The sequence below is a fragment of the Geotrypetes seraphini genome, chromosome 7 (assembly GCF_902459505.1).
Source record: "Geotrypetes seraphini chromosome 7, aGeoSer1.1, whole genome shotgun sequence".
NCBI lineage: Eukaryota > Metazoa > Chordata > Amphibia > Gymnophiona > Dermophiidae > Geotrypetes > Geotrypetes seraphini.
This window is the reverse complement of record NC_047090.1, coordinates 171,295,847-171,315,307: the sequence shown is the minus strand read 5'-3', so window position 1 is coordinate 171,315,307 and position 19,461 is coordinate 171,295,847. Positions and strand designations below refer to the sequence as shown.

Sequence of the window (19,461 nt, the reverse complement as noted above, 5' to 3'; positions counted from 1 at the left end):
ACCTGTCTAAAACCACCAAGTCTGTTGCAGTCTCAGCACTGCTTCTTAAGATCTTCTCTAATTTCTGAATCTTTTCCTCTAACTCGGAGGGATCACACTTCCCATTTAAGATGGAGGCTGTCAGTCCCAGGATTCGAGGACAGGAGGAACAACTGTCACATATCTGCAAAGTCAAATCAGAAAATGAAATTCTGTCTTGTCCATGTTTTGCCAATATCTAAAGGCCTACAGAGTGGTACAACAACATTGGCATAAGCTCTTGGACATACAGGTAGAGCACAGTTACTTACCGTAACAGGTGTTATCCAGGGACAGCAGGCATATATTCTCACATGTGGGTGACGTCATCTACGGAGCCCCGGCGCGGACAGCTTTTCAAGCAAACTTGATTGAAGTTTCAAGTTTGCACACTGCACCACGCATGTGCATGCCTTCTCGCCCACTAGAGGGCGCATCCCACCTCGTGGTCCTCAGTTCCATAACTAGCAAGGAAGCCATCCCCGGGGAGGCGGGCGGGTTGTGAGAATATATGCCTGCTGTCCCTGGATAACACCTGTTACGGTAAGTAACTGTGCTTTATCCCAGGACAAGCAGGCATGATATTCTCACATGTGGGTGACCTCCAAGCTAACCAAAAAAGGGCAGGTGGGAGGATGGCAATTTAGGAAAACAGATTTTGCAAAACTGACTGGCCAAACCGGCCGTCACTCCTGGATAAAGTGTCCAGGCAGTAATGAGAGGTGAATGTATGAACCGAAGACCAAGTGGCAGCCTTACATATGTCCTCCATCGGAGTGGATCGGAGGAAAGCTATCGAAGCTGCCATCGCTCGGACCTTGTGCCCCGTGACTCGACCCGGGGGAGGAAGGCCGGCCTGAGCGTAGCAAAAGGAAATGCAAGCGGCCAACCAGTTAGACAGAGTGCGCTTGGAAACTGGATGCCCTAACCGATTGGGATCGAAGGACAAGAACAATTGAGGAACCTTCCGATGAGGCCTGGTGCGTTGCAGATAAAATGCCAACGCCCTCTTACAGTCAAGCGTGTGAAGCGCCGTCTCGCCCGGATGGGAGTGGGGCTTCGGGAAGAACACAGGAAGGACAATGGACTGATTGAGGTGGAAGTCAGAAACAACTTTAGGTAAAAACTTAGGATGGGTGCGGAGGACCACCTTGTCGTGATGAAAGACAGTGAAAGGAGGGTCCGCAACCAAGGCTTGCAACTCCCCAATCCGCCTGGCGGAGGTGAGGGCAATTAGAAACACCGCCTTCCAAGTCAGAAATTTCAAGGGGGACTTGTTGAGTGGCTCAAACGGGGGTTTCATCAGTTGAGCCAGAACCACATTCAAATTCCACACGACGGACGGAGGCTTAAGAGGGGGACAAACCCTGAGTAACCCTTTCATGAAGCGTGTCACCAAGGGATGGAGTGACAGAGGGCGTCCCTCCAGAGGTTGGTGGAAAGCAGAAATCGCACTGAGATGAACCCGCACCGAAGTGGTTTTCAAGCCGGAGCGCGACAAATGAAACAAATATTCTAAAACCGAGGATACCGGAACTGATACCGGATCCAGGTGGAAAGACGAGCACCAGGTGGAGAACCTGGTCCATTTCTGCGCATAGCAAAGCCTCGTCGAGATCTTGCGGGAGGCTTCCAACACCTCCTTCACCGATTGAGACAGGTCCGGAGGAGTCAGGGAACAAGAAACCAGGCTGTCAGGTGCAATGACTGCAGATTGGGATGTAACATGGATCCTTGACTCTGAGACAGCAGAGAAGGAGAGACAGGCAGGGGAAGAGGCTCTCTGGCGCTGAGCTGGAGCAGCAGGGAGAACCAGTGCTGACGCGGCCATCGAGGTGCTATGAGAATCATCGTGGCCGTGGACGATTTTAGGTGTACCAACGTTCGCATGATCAGAGGGAACGGAGGGAATGCATACAGGAACCTCCCTTCCCAGTCGAGTAGGAAGGCATCCGCTTCCAGACGGTCCTGCGAGTACATCCGAGAACAATATAGTGGTAGTTTGTGTGTCTCCGGAGAGGCAAACAGATCCACCTGTGGCGTTCCCCAGCGAGCGAAAATCTCGTGTAGAACTGCTGAGTGTAGAGTCCACTCGTGCGGTTGCAGAAGTCGACTCAGTTTGTCCGCCAGGCAATTCCGTTCTCCCTGGATGTAGACCGCCCGGAGGAAGATGTTCCGGGAGGCCGCCCACTCCCAGAGGCGAAGAGCTTCGGAGCAGAGGGGCCATGACCCCGTTCCTCCCTGCTTGTTCACATAATACATTGCCACCTGATTGTCCGTGCGGACGAGGACCACCTGGTCCTGCAATATGTGAACGAAGGCTCGAAGTGCTAGGAAGATGGCTCGCAGCTCTAGCACGTTGATGTGACACTGACGGTCTTCTGTCGACCACAGGCCCTGCGTGCGAAGACCGTCGAGATGGGCTCCCCACGCGTACTCCGAGGAGTCCGTGGTCAGGACCTTGCGAAAAGGCAGAGTGAGGAACAATAGCCCCATGGACAGATTTGAAGAGTCTGTCCACCAACGCAGCGATTTCCGCAAGGGCGGAGTTACCGAAATGAGGCGAGACACCGGGTCGCACTCCTGACGCCACTGGGACGCGAGGGTCCACTGAGGGATCCTCAGATGTAGCCTCGCAAACGGCGTGACATGTACCGTCGAGGCCATATGGCCCAGCAGCATCATCATGCGCTTGGCCGATACCCTCGATAGTTGAGAGACCTGGCGGCTCATCCGTACCAAGGTTTCCAACCGCTGGGTCGGCAGGTAGGAGCGTAGGCGCACCGTGTCCAGCACCGCACCTATGAATTGAAGAGACTGAGACGGCCTCAATTGAGACTTTGGAAAGTTTATCTCGAACCCGAGAGTTTGCAGGAAGGTAATAGACTGTCGGGTCGCTGAGATAACCCCCTCCCTGGTCGGGGCTTTGATGAGCCAATCGTCCAGGTAAGGGAACACATGGAGTCCACGTGACCTCAGGGCTGCCGCAACCACCACCATGCACTTCGTGAATACTCGTGGGGACGCGGCCAGGCCGAAGGGCAGTACCCTGTACTGGAGGTGGAGGTCCCCCACCTGGAATCGTAAGAATCTTCGGCAGGCGGGGTGCACCGGAACATGGGTGTATGCTTCCTTCAGGTCGAGGGAGCACATCCAGTCCCCTTCCTCCAAGAGAGGATACAAAACCGGGAGAGATAGCATTCGAAACTTCTCCCGGGCCAGGAATTTGTTGAGCTTCCTGAGGTCCAGTATGGGGCGCAGGTCCCCGGTCTTTTTTGGAACCAAAAAGTAGCGGGAGTAAAACCCCGTACCCCACTGGTCCTTGGGGACCGGCTCGACCGCCCGAAGCTTCAAGAGGGCTTTGGCTTCGGTTATAAGGGTCGGTAGCTGCGAACGGTTGCAGGGGACTAAACTTGGAGGACTGTCCGGTGGCGAGGACACAAAGTTGAGCGAGTAGCCCTCGGAGACGATCCGGAGCACCCAAGCGTCTGAGGTAATCCCGGTCCATGCCTCCCGGAAGGACCGCAGACGGCCCCCGATAGGAAGGGGTTCCTGTGAAAGTGCGGAGGGGAACCCGCCCCGTCCGCTCAGCCCGTCAAAAGGAAGGCGCGGGCTTAGAAGGGCCTTGCGCCTGGGCTTGGGTTTGTCCCCCTCTGCCTCGCTGAGACGGACGTCTCGGAGGCGGTCTCGAGAAAGCCGGGGTCGACTTCTGAGGGTATCGGCGCGGCGGAGGCCGAAAGGGTTTCTGCGGCGGGGGTCTAGGTTTGGGGCGGACCAGGGATGCTAGAGAGCGCTCCTGTTCCGACAAGCGTTTGGTCACCGCATCCAATGACTCGTCGAATAACTCGGACCCCACACAAGGCAAGTCAGCCAGGCGTTCCTGCAGGTTTGGGTCCATGTCGAGGGTGCGAAGCCAGGCCAAGCGGCGCATGGCCACCGAGAGGGCCGACACCCTCGAAACCAGCTCAAAGGCGTCGTACACTGCGTGGAATAGGTACAACCGCAATTGAGACAGGTTGGACATAAACTTATCGAATCCTGCTCTTTGGGAGTCCGGTAACGAGTTTCGATATTGAGGAAGATCCTTCACCATACCACGCAAATAGGAGGAAAAGGTGAAGGCGTAATTTAGAACCCTGGTGGCCATCAGGGAATTTGAATAGAGGCGACGGCCAAATTTGTCCAGGGTCCGCCCCTCCCTGCCTGGTGGAACCGCCGCAGAAACCCGTGAGGGTTGTGATTTTTTAAGAGCAGACTCCACCAGAAGAGACTGGTGGGAGAGCTGCGCCTTATCGAACCCTTTAGGGGGAATCGTCCTATACTTCGATTCCATTTTCGAAGGCACAGACGTGACTGTAAGAGGGCTTGACAAGTTATTCAGCCAGGTTTGCAGAAGGACACTGTTGAGAGGGAGTCTAGGCACCTCCCTAGGAAGAGTAGGGAGGTCCTGTTCCTCCAAAAATTCTTTGGAATACCGAGAGCCTACCATGAGGTCAATCCCCAGGGCTTGGGCCATGTCCTGAACGAAGGATGAAAATGAGGACGGCCTAGCCTGGGGGGACGGGGTTCTCGACCGCCCCACCGAGGAGAGGGGGGAGGCTTCATGGGAATGAGGATTACTGTATATACTCGAAAATAAACTGAGATTTTGGGGCCAAAAATGGGGTTCTCTGTTTATATTCAAGCCTCCTTTGGATGATGGTGTTTTTTTTCCCTCCCCTCCCCACTCAAATACCAACAATGCTATTTTCCACCCCTCCAGATGCCCAGCATTGCTTTCTTCCACCTCCTTCCCATGACCAGCACAGCTCTCTCTCTCTCCCCTCCTGGTGACCAGCACTACTATCTCCACTGATGACCACTGCTATCTCCTCTAACCCTCTCACCCACCGATGACCGGCACTCCCATCTCCCCCCCCCCCCCCCCGCCTGGATGATTGGCACTCTTATCTCTGTGCTAGGCTGAAGGGGCTTGAACTGGCTCCTACCCTCTCCGGGATTCTCAAAGTGAATGCAGGGGAGGCCACAGGCAGCAAGAGGTGGGGGCACATGGATGGAGGGAGAAGGACAGAGCGTAGAGAGAGATCACTAGCTACAGGGTTATGCAAACTCAGGATTGATTAACTAAGTTATCTTGGCTGCAAGCAGCTGTTTGAAAAATAATTTTAATGTGGTTACCATGATACAGCTACCTTCTCTCCTTGCACATCAGGAATCTGCCCACCCTGCAGGAATTCAAGAGAATGCTCAAAACTCATCTGCTCTTTTTTCCTGATATATCTAAAAGGACTCAGTCATGGAAGAAAAGATTTGTTACTAAAACATTCTTATGTTTTCTTTGAGCCCTCTCAATTGCAATTTTTTCTTGAAGGGAAAGGTGTTAATAATACTGTATCTAGTCCTAATTAATATAATTTGTGGTCTTTGAGAGTGAGAACAATCTGGGTATCATCATAGACAATATGATGAAACCTTCCGCCCAATGTGCGGTGGCAACCAAAAAAGCAAACAGGATGCTAGGAATTATTAAAAAGGGAATGGTTAACAAGACTAAGAATGTTATAATGCCCCTGTATCGCTCCATGGTGCGACCTCATCTAGAGTATTGAGTTCAATTCTGGTCTGCTTATCTCAAAAACCCTACTCTTCAAAAAAATACATAAAACCTATCTAATATGACCAGTTCCTACCTAAACCCCACCTATCCATTCTACACTCTTAATATACTCTAATATGCTTCTAACTACCCAACTAATGCTAAAATGCCTTTATTTACCCAACACTTACCACCTTAAGATCTCGACAACTCTTTGGTAATTCTTATGTAACTCTTATGACATCTCTTATGCTATTCCTGTAAACTTTTATGTAATCTCTGAAAACTTTTATGTAATCCACCTTGAACTGCAAAGTATTGGCAGAATAGAAATCACTAATGTAATGTAAGAAAAATATAATGGCGCTAGAAAAAGTTCAAAGAAGAGCGACCAAGATGATAAAAGGGAATGGAACTCTTCTCGTATGAGGAAAGACTAAAACGGTTAGAGCTCTTCAGCCTGGAAAAGAGACGGCTGAGGGGAGATATGATTGAAGTCTACAAAATCCTGAGTGGAGTAGAACTGGTACAAGTGGATCAATTTTTCACTCCATCAAAAATTACAAAGACTAGGGGAAACTCAAAGTTACAGGGAAATACTTTTAAAACCAATAGGAGGAAATATTTTTTTTCACTCAGAGAATAGTTATGCCAGAGGTTGCCAGAGGTTGTGGTAAGAGCGGATAGCATAGCTGGTTTTAAGAAAGGTTTGGACAAGGTCCTGGAGTTAAAGTCCATAGTCTGTTATTGAGAAAAACATGGGGGAAGCCACTGCTTGCCCTGGATCGGTGGCATGGAATATTGTTACTCCTTGGGTTTTGGCCAGGTACTAGTGACCTGGATGGCCACCATGAGAATGGGCTACTGAGCTTGATGGACCATTGGTCTGACCTAGTAAGGCTATTCTTATGTTCTAAGATTTGTTACAGCCTATACCTTTATTTTTGATTCCTGAATTTCCTCCTAGAATTTGAATTGTCTCTTCTAGAATGTGGACTATTCAGAGTTAATTTTAAATGTTTCTAGAATTAATGTTTTGACTCTGTTTTTCCTTATCATTGAAAATTATTTGATGTAATTATAAAAGCATATAAAAAAAAACCAACCCAAAACATCTGTTCTCACAGTTATTTGGTACCTAACCCAAATGCAGCTATACCATCAAAATTTATTTATTTATTATTGGGGGGGTATGTACTGTATGTTTTATCTTTCTAAATGCTTTATTATTTGACCTGTATGCACTATATTTGTATTTATTATTATTGGTCTGTATTAACTGTCCATGTATAGTTATTTTGTATATTTTTGTTCTTGAAGCAAAACGCTTAGACACCTTACAGGCCACTTTGGCGGTATATCAAGTCCCAAAAAGATCTCAAACTGAAGTCTTTTACTTTTTTTTTTTTAACAAAAGTATCTCGGTTTACTTAAAATGAAATCCAACATAATGCTGTACTTGCAAAGCCAGTAAACTGGAATCAGTTTTCTCATGTATTAAATAAAGACCCAGTCCTCAACCTGAAGAAAGTGTAAAGATAAACCTGGTAAATCCACTGAAGTTAGCTTTAACACACACCAATAGTGGAAGTACAAATGACAATTTATCTAACCCACTGTTAGGGCAAAAGTAAAAGTTGTCACAAGGAGGAGACTGGCCTTCCCTACAGTGAAGACGTAGGACTATGGCTTCTGAAGCAGTCCTCATTTAAAGGACAAGCTCACAACTTGGGAGTGGGAAAAGTGGCCCCTGGCAACCCATTAGGTGCTTAAAAGGTAGTTAAAACCTGAAAAATCATGAGGTGCTGTCTATAGGCTCCTTTTACTAAACTGCAGTAGAGCTTCTTACCAAGGGTCAGCGAGGTAAATGCTCCGAAGCTCATTCAATTCCTATTAGCGTCAGAGCATTTACCTCGCTAGCCTGAGGTAAGTAGCTCTACTGCAGTTTAGTAAAAGCCAGCGTATGTCAGCAACTTGCCTGAAGCCAACACATGACAAGACACAATCACTGTTATGCTAGCACTAATCTAATCTAAACCTTAAGTTTATATATCGCATCATCTCCATGAGAATGGAGCTCGACACGGTGAACAAGAACTTAAAATAGTGGGTAGAGAAGAAGAAAAAGGATTACATGAACTTATGTGTAGAAGGGGGGAGAGAAAGGGGGGAAGGATAGAGCTACAATTTGCTGAAAAGCCAGGTTTTCAGTTGTTTGCGGAATAATTGAAGGGAGCTCAGGTTCCGCAGCGGGGTGGTGAGGTCGTTCCAAAGACCTGTGATTTTGAAGAGAAGGGATTTTCCAAGTTTGCCTGAATAGTGGATGCCGCATGGAGAGGGGAAGGCTAGTTTAAGCCTTTGGGCAGTTCTGGAGGAGTCGGGACTGGAGGAGTTGAAAGACAGTGGGATAAGAGGAGGCAGGATTCCGTGAATGATCTTGAAAGCCAGGCAGGAACATTTGAAATGGATTCTGGAGATTATTGGGAGCCAATGAAGTTTGGCAAGGAGTGGGGAGGCATGGTCAGACTTGCGTTTTGAGAAGATCAGTTTGGCTGCAGTATTCTGGATTAGCTGGAGTCTTAGAATACTTTTTTTGATAGATTTAAGTAGATGGCGTTGCAGTAATCTAGTTTGGAGAGGATGATGGATTGGACAAGGATGGCAAAGTGTTGTTGGCTAAAGTAGGATCTAGCTTTCCTCAGCATGTGAAGGCTGAAAAAGCATGATTTTGCCAAGGAGTTGAGGTGGTCATTGAGGGAGAGAGAGGAATCGATAGTGATACCAAGGACCTTGCATGAGAACTCGAGTTGTAGTGTATCGCCTGTGGGTAGTGTGAAAAGTGTGGGCAGGTGTTCGAATTTTGGGCCGAGCCAGAGTAGTTTTGTTTTAGATTCGTTTAGTTTCATCTGTACCGAGAGGGACCAGGCACGGAGTCTCATTATGCAAGCTGTAATGTTTTCGTGGAGGTTGGTGAGGTTCTGGTCAGTCTCAAGGAGGACAAGGATGTCATCTGCATAAGTGTAGATTGTTTCCAGGGGGGATAGTTGAAAGAGTTTCAGGGAGGACATGTAGATGTTAAAGAGAATAGGGGAAAGAAAAAGATGGTACAAACCTTCATAATTTCTCGATGAGGATGATCCAGAATGGCAAGATGGCACTCATCAAACACAAGAAGGTTAATATCCGAGAGGGACAAGTATTCATTTTTCAAAATATTTAAGAAGATATGACATGTCATAACCAGAGCCTTAAAAAAAAAAAGAGAGAGAGAGAGAAATATAATACAAAATGTGCTTTGATGAAATGTACTACACACTACAGTACTCCCTCGAAATTCGAGGGGGTTCCGTTCCAGGAACACTGGTGAATTCTAAAAAACTGCGAATGTGGATTGGAGGCAGGAGAATGCAGCTGGGGCGCTGGTGGGATCATTCTTAGTATTTTCTGTCTGCCTCTTCCGAGAACTAAAGTCAGGCTACACCAATCAGGAACTGCTTTGAAATGCTATCTGGCATGTCAAAGCAGCTCCTGATTGGTGTAGCCTGACTTTAGTACCAGGAAGAGGCGGTCGGAAAATACCGCGAAAGATTGGGTCTGTGATTCACAAACCACGAATTTGCGGGGGTACACTGTATAGCTTAAAATACTTGCATCTTAAAAGTGTGAGCCACTCCCATCCCTCATTTTAATACTGGTTAAAACAACACTTCATTCAATCAATGCATGCATAAAGCATAAGAATGCACATGAAGGAAACACATCAATCCTCAACCATTGTGCTTAGTTTCTATCATAACAGATATCACTTGAAAACCGTACACTGAAAAGCTGGTAGGTACATAAGTCTTAGATAACAAATTAAATCAAGGTTCAAATGCCTCTGACGCTCCTGGTGAATTTCTTAGAGGAACAAGTGGAGTTCAGTCGCACAAGATCGAGCAATAACAGGTCAGGGATACCCTTGTTCTTAGACATCTCATTCCAAATTTAAACTGCTCTATATCTGTGAAGAAGCAATCCTCTCATGATTCTTTTTGCTAATGTCTAAGATCTATTTATTTCAAAAATATTTAATTGTTAATACTGTATATACTATCAGTGTAATTTTTCTTATCATAAACTGAGAGATACAGTAGTCTATCTTGGACAAGTATGTTAACCCTTCACTGTCTTGGGTACAACTTAAGAGTCATGTTTGCTAAAGCTTAGCACTGTGCAGCTCATTATATTCCTATAGGTCATACAAAATTTAAAGAAACACTAAGCTTTAGTAAACATGGCCCTTAGATTGTGAGCCCTCAGGCGACAGAGAAATACCTACAATAACTGAATGTCACTTGCCTTAAGTTACAGCAATCTCTCAGTTATCTGGTGCCCATGGGGATTGGTAGATGCTGGATAATTCTAGTTTCTGGTTGCTTGAGAGAATTACTCAAAAATAGTTTTGTCTCCCCTCCTCTCTCTATCATCCTCCCTACCCCCACTTGTAGATCCAGCATCTGTTCTTCCCTTCCCACTTTCTCTCTTCCCCTTCTCTCCCCATCCCCCCACTTAAGGATCCAGCATCCTTCCATCTTCCCTCCTCATCACCCTGCTGGACCCGCCCCAACACATACTTCTGGCCCACCTCACCCCCAGGACTGCCCTCCCTCCCTCTGTGCGGGTCTGGCCTTCTGGACCTCCCTCACTTACCTGAAGCAGCAGAGGCAGCACTGTAAATAGGCTTCTCATAGCTGGCCCTGTCAGGGCCTTTCCTCTGCTACGGCAGAAGTGATGCGGCAGAAGAAAGGACTGCCGGGGCTGGTCGCAAAGAGCCTGTTTACAGTGCTGCCTCTGTTGACTGGCTGCCGCTGCTACTTTGGGTAAAGAAGAGAAGTAGGGGAGGTTGGCGGATCAAGACCGCTGCTGTTTCGGGTGAGAGAGGATGGGTGGCGGGGTCAAGACTGCTGCTGCTTTGGAATTGGAGGGAGGGATGGAGGGGGGTTGTCCAGTCAGAACCACTGCTGCTTTGGGGGCTGGAAGAAGGATGATTTTTTGGGGATGGTGATTTTTTTTCCCCGGTTGGGTGAGAGTGCTGGTTGCTTGAGTACCAGATAATTGGGATTCTACTGTACTACTGAAAAGGTCATCAGTTAAATCCAAAATAACAGATAAGTGAAAAACTTGTGCATAACAAAAAAAATGCCCATAATCTGCCCCAACCATACCCATTTTTACCTACACGCACTGAACAAGGCACATAACACTTTATGCTATGCACCTACCAAATCGTGCATGCAACATTCAATTAATAATAATAATAATAACTTTATTCTTCTATACCGCCACAATCTTGCGACTTCTAGGCGGTTTACAATCAAGAGTGCTGGACATTCAGCGAAATACAATAAGTAGATATTCAGAGGAAATACAGAGATCAGAGACCTCAGGAGGCAATAGTATAGAAATACTCCAATTAAGGTCAATTATCAGTCCCGATTAGTCCTATTATCTAAGTTATGCAAATAGATCAGCCAAATGCACTAATGTACACATAACTTTAAATACCATATATAGAATTTTGGGGTAACATACAAAACACAAGGACTTACTTGATGTTTAACAAATTCTTCATGCCATCTTTCTTTTGTCCAAGATTCAGTTATTTCCAAGCTTGAATACTCGCCCACCTGAATATCAGAGTGGGTCCTGACAGCTGATACTTGTTGAGCAACTTGATATGCTTTAAAAAAACATAAAAATACAAAATGTTTAATCCAACTTTAAACTCATCAGATTTTATATCAGGAGACATCCTGTATATGAAGATATCTGACCCTTTATCAGACTTTTTGACTTTTATGGCATCAGCAGAAAAACACATCAGCAGCAGCTTGACCTGCTTTCTAGGACATAAGGGGACACACTAAAAACACATTATGACCCTGAAGTTTTCATAAAGATGAGAATACCACAACCTAAAATTCAGCAGCAAAGCTGGCAAATTATTATCTCTGAGGGGGAGAGAATAAATTGCTCTCATCAAGTCATATCGAGTACCTTCATGTGGTAACCATGTTGTATAAATCTATATAATTCAAGTATGACAGTGAGATAAAAAGAAAAAGAAATATTCAGACCAGATGCAATCACCTAGGATAAAAAGGTGCTCATTCATAACTTAAGCACTAGGGCTAATGCTACAATCTTTTCTACTATTTTTATGATTTGGCATTCCTTTTAGGAATACTATCTGGTTTGTCATTCACAAGGTATGTTTGGTTTTTTTATGTTTTATATTTGTAACTAGTGTTTAAGCCCGTTACATTAACAGGTGCTAGTAAAGCCTCCTTCCCTGACATGCCCCCTATTTTCAGCCCCAGCTCCAAACCCATTTTTACCCCCAGTCCCCTTCTCCCATCTTTTCCCTTTCAGCCCCAGCCCCCTTTTCTCACCAGCAGCATTTTCCTCCCCACCCCACTTCCCTGTGCAGTGGCAGCAGAAGCATACCCTCCCCTCCATTTCCCTGTGCAGCAGCATTTCCCTCCCCCACCCCACTTCCCTGTGCAGCAGCACCTCTTCCCTGCTCTCCCTGTCCCTCTTCCCTGCTCCTCCGGTCCAGCACACCTCTTCCCTGCTCCCCCGGTCCAGCAGCACCTCTTCCGTGCTCCCCCGGTCCAGCAGCACCTCTTCCGTGCTCCCACTGTCCCTCTTCCCTGCTCCAGCAGCACCTCTTCCCTGCTCCCCCGGTCCAGCAGCATCTCTTCCCTGTTCCCTTGGTCCCTCTTCCCTGCTCCCCCTGTCCAGCAGCACCTCTTCCCTGCTCCCCCGGTCTAGCAGCATCTCTTCCCTGCTCCCCCGGTCCAGCAGCACCTCTTCCCTGCTCTCCCAGTCCAGCAGCACCTTTTCCTTGCTCCCCCTGTCCCTCTTCCTTGCTCCCCCGATCCAGCAGCGCCTCTTCCCTGCTCCCATGGCACCTTTTCCCTGCTCCCCCTCACTGCCTTCCATATTTTGTCCCACCCCCACCCTCCAAAGCCAGCCAGCCTGCCTGCCAACCATCCCCCTGTGCAGTAGAACCCTCTCTCCCACTATCGCCGCCATGCAGCCGACCCCACTGATCCTCCCACTGCGAGACGACCGTCAAACCTCCCGGCTCCAGCAGCAGCCGCATCACACTAAAGACGCTGCTTCACGGCCTTCCCATGCTCTGATTTCCTTTGCCGCATCTCCGATTCTTTATTCACTAAAAGACCCAACACTGCCAGTGTTTCGGCTCTTGGTCTGCATCAGGGGTCTAAGGAAATTAAGGATAATTCAGAATACAGCTGTTCGATTGATTTTTGGTTTAAAAAAGAACGACCATTAGTCCATTTTATTGTTTACTTCATTGGCTGCCTTTGGAAGAAAGAGTATTATTCAAATTTTCCTGTATCTGCTTTAAGCTGATATTGGGATTGTCTCCAGCTTATCTTTTTCCTCATTTTGTTTTGCATAGACCATCAAGAGAAACTAGAAACTACTACTTATTTGCTTATCCAAAAATTAATGGATGTAGATATAAGACCTTCTTACATAGGACCTTAGCATTTCAAGCTGGTAGGCAACAATCTTGGTTAGGTAAATATATTCAGCAAGCTATGTTATCCTATTGCTGTTTTCGGAAATTAATTAAGACCACTTTGTTTGATAAATTTATTACTTAATAAGAGTTTTATTATTGAGTTTTATTACAAATATTTGTATTTTTTACTGTATTTCACTGATTGTCCAGCTCTTAAAGAACATAAGAATTGCCGCTGCTGGGTCAGACCGGTGGTCCATTGTGCCCACAGTCCGCTCACACGACAGCCTTCTGGTCAAAGACCAGTGCCCTAGTTAAGACTAGCCCTACCTGCGTACGTTCTGGTTCAGCAGGAACTTGTCTAATTTTGTCTTGAATCCCTGGAGGGTGTTCTCCCCTATGGCAGACTTCGGAAGAGCATTGCAGTTTTCTACCATTCTCTGGGTGAAGAACTTCCTTAAGTTCGTACGGAATCTATCCCCTTTCAATTTTAGAGAGTGTCCTGTCATTCTCCCTACCTTGGAGAGGGTGAACAACCTGTCCTTATCTACCAAGTCTATTCCCCTTCAGTACCTTAAATGTTTCGATCACGTTCCCTCTCAATCTCCTCTTCGAGGGAGAAGAGGCCCAGTTTCTCTAATCTTTCGCTGTACGGCAACTCCTCCAGCCCCTTAACCATCTTAATCGCTCTTCTCTGGACCCTTTTGAATAGTACCGAGTCCTTCTTCATGTATGCGACCAGTGTTGGACACAGTACTCCAGGTGAGGGCACACCATAGCACGGTACAACAGCATGATAACCTTCTCCGATCTGTTCATGATCCCCTTCTTTATCATTCCTAGCATTCTGTTCGCCCTTTTTGCCACCGCTGCACATTGCGTGGACGGCTTCATCGACTTGTCGATCAGAACTCCCAAGTCTCTTTCCTGGGAGGTCTCTCCAAGTACCGCCCCGGACATCCTGTATTATTGCATGAGATTTTTGTTACCTATATGCATCACTTTACACTTATCCACGTTGAACCTCATCTGCCATATTTTTAGTGTAAACCACCTAGAACTTTTGGTTTTGGAGGTATAAAAGAATAAAGTTATTATAAAGTTATTATAATTATTATTATTATTAAGATGTCCGTCATACAAATTCTTTACAGAAGTAGTCCCAATGTTAATTTAGACAATGATCTGCACTCAACAAACACTCTTTTGTGGGTGTCTTCATACACACACACACCATATATTACAATTTTCAGGGGAAAAGATAGTTTATTGGAGGGATTAAGCATATACCAAAAAACAGAACTAAAATGCAACAACTGCCAGGCCTCCACCTCCCAAAGTCAATATTTGGTGGCAAACACATTTGGCAACAATTACCGTACAAATGTGATTGTTGCATTATGTTTACACCACTCTAGTAGAACATCAATGTTAGACCATTCCTCTTTACAAAATTGTTCAAGCTCTACTGTCCATCTATGTGCCGTGAGGAATTTGCCAATCTTCAAGTCATGCCATTGATTTTTGACTGGTTTGAGGTCAGGGCTCTGACTGGGCCATTCAAGGGCCTTTACTTTTTAGTTCCTTAGAAACCTCACTGCACCTTTGTGTGCTTGCGCACTCCCGGTCACTGTCACGCTAAAAGATCCTTCCATACGAGTTTCATTTTTCTTTTAGGCTCTCTATAGCAGAAGGCTGTACGATTCTCTCTAGGACTTTCTTTTCCCCATTCCTTCTCCACTCTGTCTTGTTAAGTGTGTCATTCCTTAACAGTATGTGCATTGATCTGGGTTTTGTAACCCACTTTGCTGCAGTCTACATGTGGCTTATCCACTATAATAAAACTCTTAGCGTGCCATGTGCACTTCAATCTCCGTGATCCTTGGGGCCGTGCCACTGCATGCGCAGTAGGAGCCTGTAGCAATTTATGATGCGTGCGGCAGTGGCGATTTGCGACACATGCGGCGGTTTCCACAGCTGAATAAGGAGCCTACAGCGGGTCCTGGCAGAGCTGCTTCAGAAAACACGGGAGACTTATTAGGTAAGAGCAGGGAAGGGGTGCTGCTGGACAGGGGGCCAGGAAGAGAGACAGAAAGACAGACAGGCAGGGGGCAGGGAGAAAGACAGACTAGAGAGTTGCGCGGGGACAGAAATCCCACCCGTCCCCACCCGTCCCCGCCAAAGTCCCACCCGTCCCCACCCGTCCCCGTGAGGAATCCCACCCGTCCCCACCCGTCCCCGTGAGGAATCCCTCCGTCCCCACCCGTCCCCGCGAGGAATCCCCTCCGTCCCCACCCGTCCCCGCGAGGAATCTTCTCCGTCCCCGCCCGTCCATATAAACTTCAGAAATAGTTATTTCATTTAATTATGCTACTGAATTAAAGGCTCTGGTAGAAACCCATTTACAAATAAGCAAAAAGACTTTATTAATTTGAAAATATTAATTGGGAAGAATACATACTTTGCAAATGGGTTTCTACCAGAGCCTCTAATGTTTATAAATTTTTATCAACACAACTAATATACTACTTTATCCTGAAGCAAAATAAAAAAAAAGAAATATAATTCTTTTCCTACCTTTGTTGCCTGGTTTCTGCTTTCCTCATGTTCTCATTCAATTCCTTCCATCCACTGTCTCTCTTCCTTCTGCATCTTCCATTTGCTCTGTTACTGTGCCTCTCCCTTTCTTCCCCCTTCCAAATTGGTCTGGCACCCATCTTCTTCTCTCCGCTCCCCCCATAGTCTGGCATCTGTCTTCTTCCCTGCCAGCGTCTTCTCCCTACTCTCTCTTCCCCATTTCCATTCAGCGTCCTTCTCCCCCCATCTTCCCCATGTCCTGTCAGCGTCCTTCTCCCCCCTCTGTCTTCCACATGTGCTTTCAGTGTCCGTCTCCCCCCTCTGCTTCCCCATGTCCTTTCAGCGTCCTTCTCCCTCTCTGTCTTCCCCATGTCCTTTCAGCGTCCTTCTCCCTCTCTGTCTTCCCCATGGCCTTTCAGCGTCCTTCTCCACCCCCCCCGTCTTCCCCATGTCCTTTCAGCGTCCTTCTCCACCCCTTTGTCTTCCCCATGTGCTTTCAGCATCCTTCTCCCCCCTCTGTCTTCCACAAGTGCTTTCAGTGTCCTTCCCCCCCCCCCCGCCCTTCCCATGGCCTTTCAGCATCCTTCTCCACCCCTTTGTCTTCCCCATGTCCTTTCATCGTCCTTCTCCACCCCTTTGTCTTCTCCATGTGCTTTCAGCATCCTTCTCCCCCTCTGTCTTCCACAAGTGCTTTCAGAGTCCTTCCCCCCCCCCCCGCCCTTCCCATGGCCTTTCAGCGTCCTTCTCCACCCCTTTGTATTCCTCATGTGCTTTCAGCGTCCTTCTCCCTCCTCTGTCTTCAAGTGCTTTCAGAGTCCTTCACCCCCTCCTCCCGTCTTCCCCATGGCCTTTCAGCGTCCTTCTCCCCACTCCTTCTCTACCGCCCCGGGTGCAGCACAGCCGGCCAGGTCCCCTTACTTTTGTGCCACTTCCCCGACCGACTGACAACAGCCCCGGTCCGACAAACCTCCCTACCCTTAACTGCGAATCTAAATTACCTTATTACAGCTGCTGTAAGAAGATAATTTAGATTCGCGGCTACAGGGCAGGGAGGATTGTCGGCCGGGGCTGTTGTCGGTCGGTCGGGGAAGTGCCACAAAAGTAAGGGGACCTGGCCGGCTGTGCTGCAACCGGGGTGGGGTGTGGCGGGGCGGACCGCCCCCTCCCTTGGTAGCCACTCGAACCGCGAGGCTACTCTCCTCCTTACCTGCACTGCCTGCAGCACAGAGCCAAACGGAAGTCTTCCCGACGTCAGCGCTGACGTCGGAGGGAGGGAGGGCTTTGTTTAAGCCCTCCCTCCACTCCGACGTCAGCGCTGACGTCGGGAAGACTTCCGTTCGGCTCTGTGCTGCAAGCAGATAAGGTAGGGAGAAGAGCCGCGCGACTGAGTACATCCAGCCCCGCAGGAACCCCGCGACCCTCGGAGGCGTCCCCACGGGATCCCCGCGACCCTAGGGGGCGTCCCCACAGGATCCCCACGACCCTAGGGGCGTCCCCACGGGATCCCCGTGACCCAAAGGGGGAACCCGCGGGATGCCCGCGGGTCCCGCGGGATTCCCGTCGTCCCCGTTCCCGTGCAGCTCTCTAAGACAGACAGACAGAAAGAAATGACAGACAGAAAGAAATGCCTAAGTCTATACATCTATTCTAGCACCCATTAATGTAACGGGCTAAAAAACTAGCAATGTATAAGAAACAGGAAGGTTAAGTTTGTTCCTGAGAAGCTCCTGTGTGGTTCTCGCCTCCTGAACACGCTGTTTAGCAAAACACAGACTGGTGTTGAGAGAGAGAGAATTTGAGAGACTTTCCATGTTTTTGATTCTTGTGAAAACAGTTAACAGAACTGAACAACAGAAGATGATGATTTTTGTCATCAACACAACATCAGAGGATTACAAAACAGTTAAGACAATATCTTTTGAACAGGAATTCAAAGCTGTGATAAACCACTTGCATTTGTGATATAGGGGTGTGCGCTGGACATTGGAGCCCGGATTCTGTATAGGATGCCCAGGACAAGCATTCTATACAGAAATCGGGCCTATGCACACCCAAAATAAACCCAATTCTGTAACCGACGTCCATGTTACAGATGCCAGTTACAGAACCAGGTTACTGTAGACGCGGCCGTTATACATATCGCAGCAAGGAACCAGACAGGAAGTGCAAAGGTCATGCTCCTGCGTTGTGTGTCGCTCTTCTAAAACAAAGGCAACCATCCAGGAGACTGCGCTTGACCAGCGCCACTATAAAAGGTACCGGAGGACTGTGGGCAGCTTTGAGCTTCCCAGCACCAGACACACCTACGTGTAGAGAAGGAAACACCAAGAAGAAAATAATTCTTAACCAAAAATTTTTTTCTTGGTTTATCCTTCTCTACAGGTAAACAGATCCAAATCTAAAAGTCCCATGGTAAACAGAATTCCTGACAAGTCAATAAACCAGACTGTGTATTAGAAAAATAGAATATTTATTTCTATGGCAAGTAGCAAATTAGAATGGTCAGATAAGTCTCATATCCAAATTGCACTAAGTACCACAGAAGCTAGGATACACAGGAATTACAATAGCCCACCACTGCATGGATTACTTGAGAAGTAAACACACATTTCCCTATATGCTGGGAAAACCTGCCTCCTGCCCTATAATCTCAGGATATATGCTAGCTGATACAACCTGTAAAAAGAGGTTCCCTCTCTGCTTGGTAAGCTTGGAGCGAGAGCTTCCCTCTGGCAACTGGAGCTCTGAAGCAATGCACGGCACCTGAATCAATGCCCATACCATGGTCTGTTTGGAAGAGATGTCTCTCGGGCTACAGGACACTGAACAGTTGCAGCCTGAGTCTGGATAGAACTCCTCTGTCACATAGCCGAGGGGTGTCAGCTCTGGCACAGAGTAGCCAACAGGACTCGATCAGGAACCAACAACATGGCCCTTCAGTGACAGCAGTAGCCAGGAACCTCCGAGTCTTCAGAGGATGCATTTTTCTATCCTCCGAACCTAGAGTTTAACGTGGAAGATGAGGTTTTCCACTTCTCCTGTTCCAACCTCTTGACCTGAGCATCTCCAGAAATATCCCCTCAAGGTTAACCCAGAGGGAAGTCCAAGAACTTTGGCTCCTTGCTGGTAGCCCCCAAATGTTCTGGCACCATGTCTACAAGGGGCTCCTTAACCTAGGATAGAGGCTCTAGGCAGAAGTATGTGATGTGATAATAGGTCAGTAGCATCAATTCAGTGAGTCACAGATAAGGCCTCCAAAGAGCAGAAGTAGGCCACAAGTCATCCCTGCTTCAGACAGTGTCACTGAATTCAACAAGAAAAACGTATTCGGTTCTGTGTAAAATCTATGTGCCACACACTTTCATTTCTTAACAAGTGTCATAACCATGCTCTAAGGAAATGTCAAAGACTTAGCAATTCTTTTATATTATTCACTTGATCTGTGCCTTTTGCCAGCTTCTTGCTACTCATGGCTGGGTATTTGCTTTGAAATACACAATTTAGTAGAGGGAATCAACAGAAATGGCTGAATTTATTCTCATCAAGTTAATCAGATCAAGTTAATCAGCACAGTTTAACACAGATGGAGCCAATTTACTTGGTGTGCATTTCTGAAGGCAATTTGTTAGCTTAAGTATTTAGGAATAGCAACAGAAGGTGAATCCAGTGGTACCTTGGAATCCAAACTTAATCTGTTCCAGAACCCTGTTCGAGTTCCAAAACGTTCGAG

General features: G+C 47.3%; 1 protein-coding gene across 1 annotated transcript in view; it reads right to left on the bottom strand.

The window, feature by feature from the left end:
- DICER1 (dicer 1, ribonuclease III) overlaps positions 1-19,461 on the bottom strand; it is a 179,844-nt gene that overhangs the window by 120,890 nt on the left and 39,493 nt on the right. Inside the window, exons 5-7 of the mRNA XM_033953270.1 lie at positions 11,206-11,336; positions 8,727-8,861; positions 3-163 (exon numbers count right to left, since the gene is read on the bottom strand). Coding sequence (XP_033809161.1) covers positions 3-163; positions 8,727-8,861; positions 11,206-11,336 — 427 coding nt within the window. The remainder of the gene's footprint in view (positions 1-2; positions 164-8,726; positions 8,862-11,205; positions 11,337-19,461) is intronic.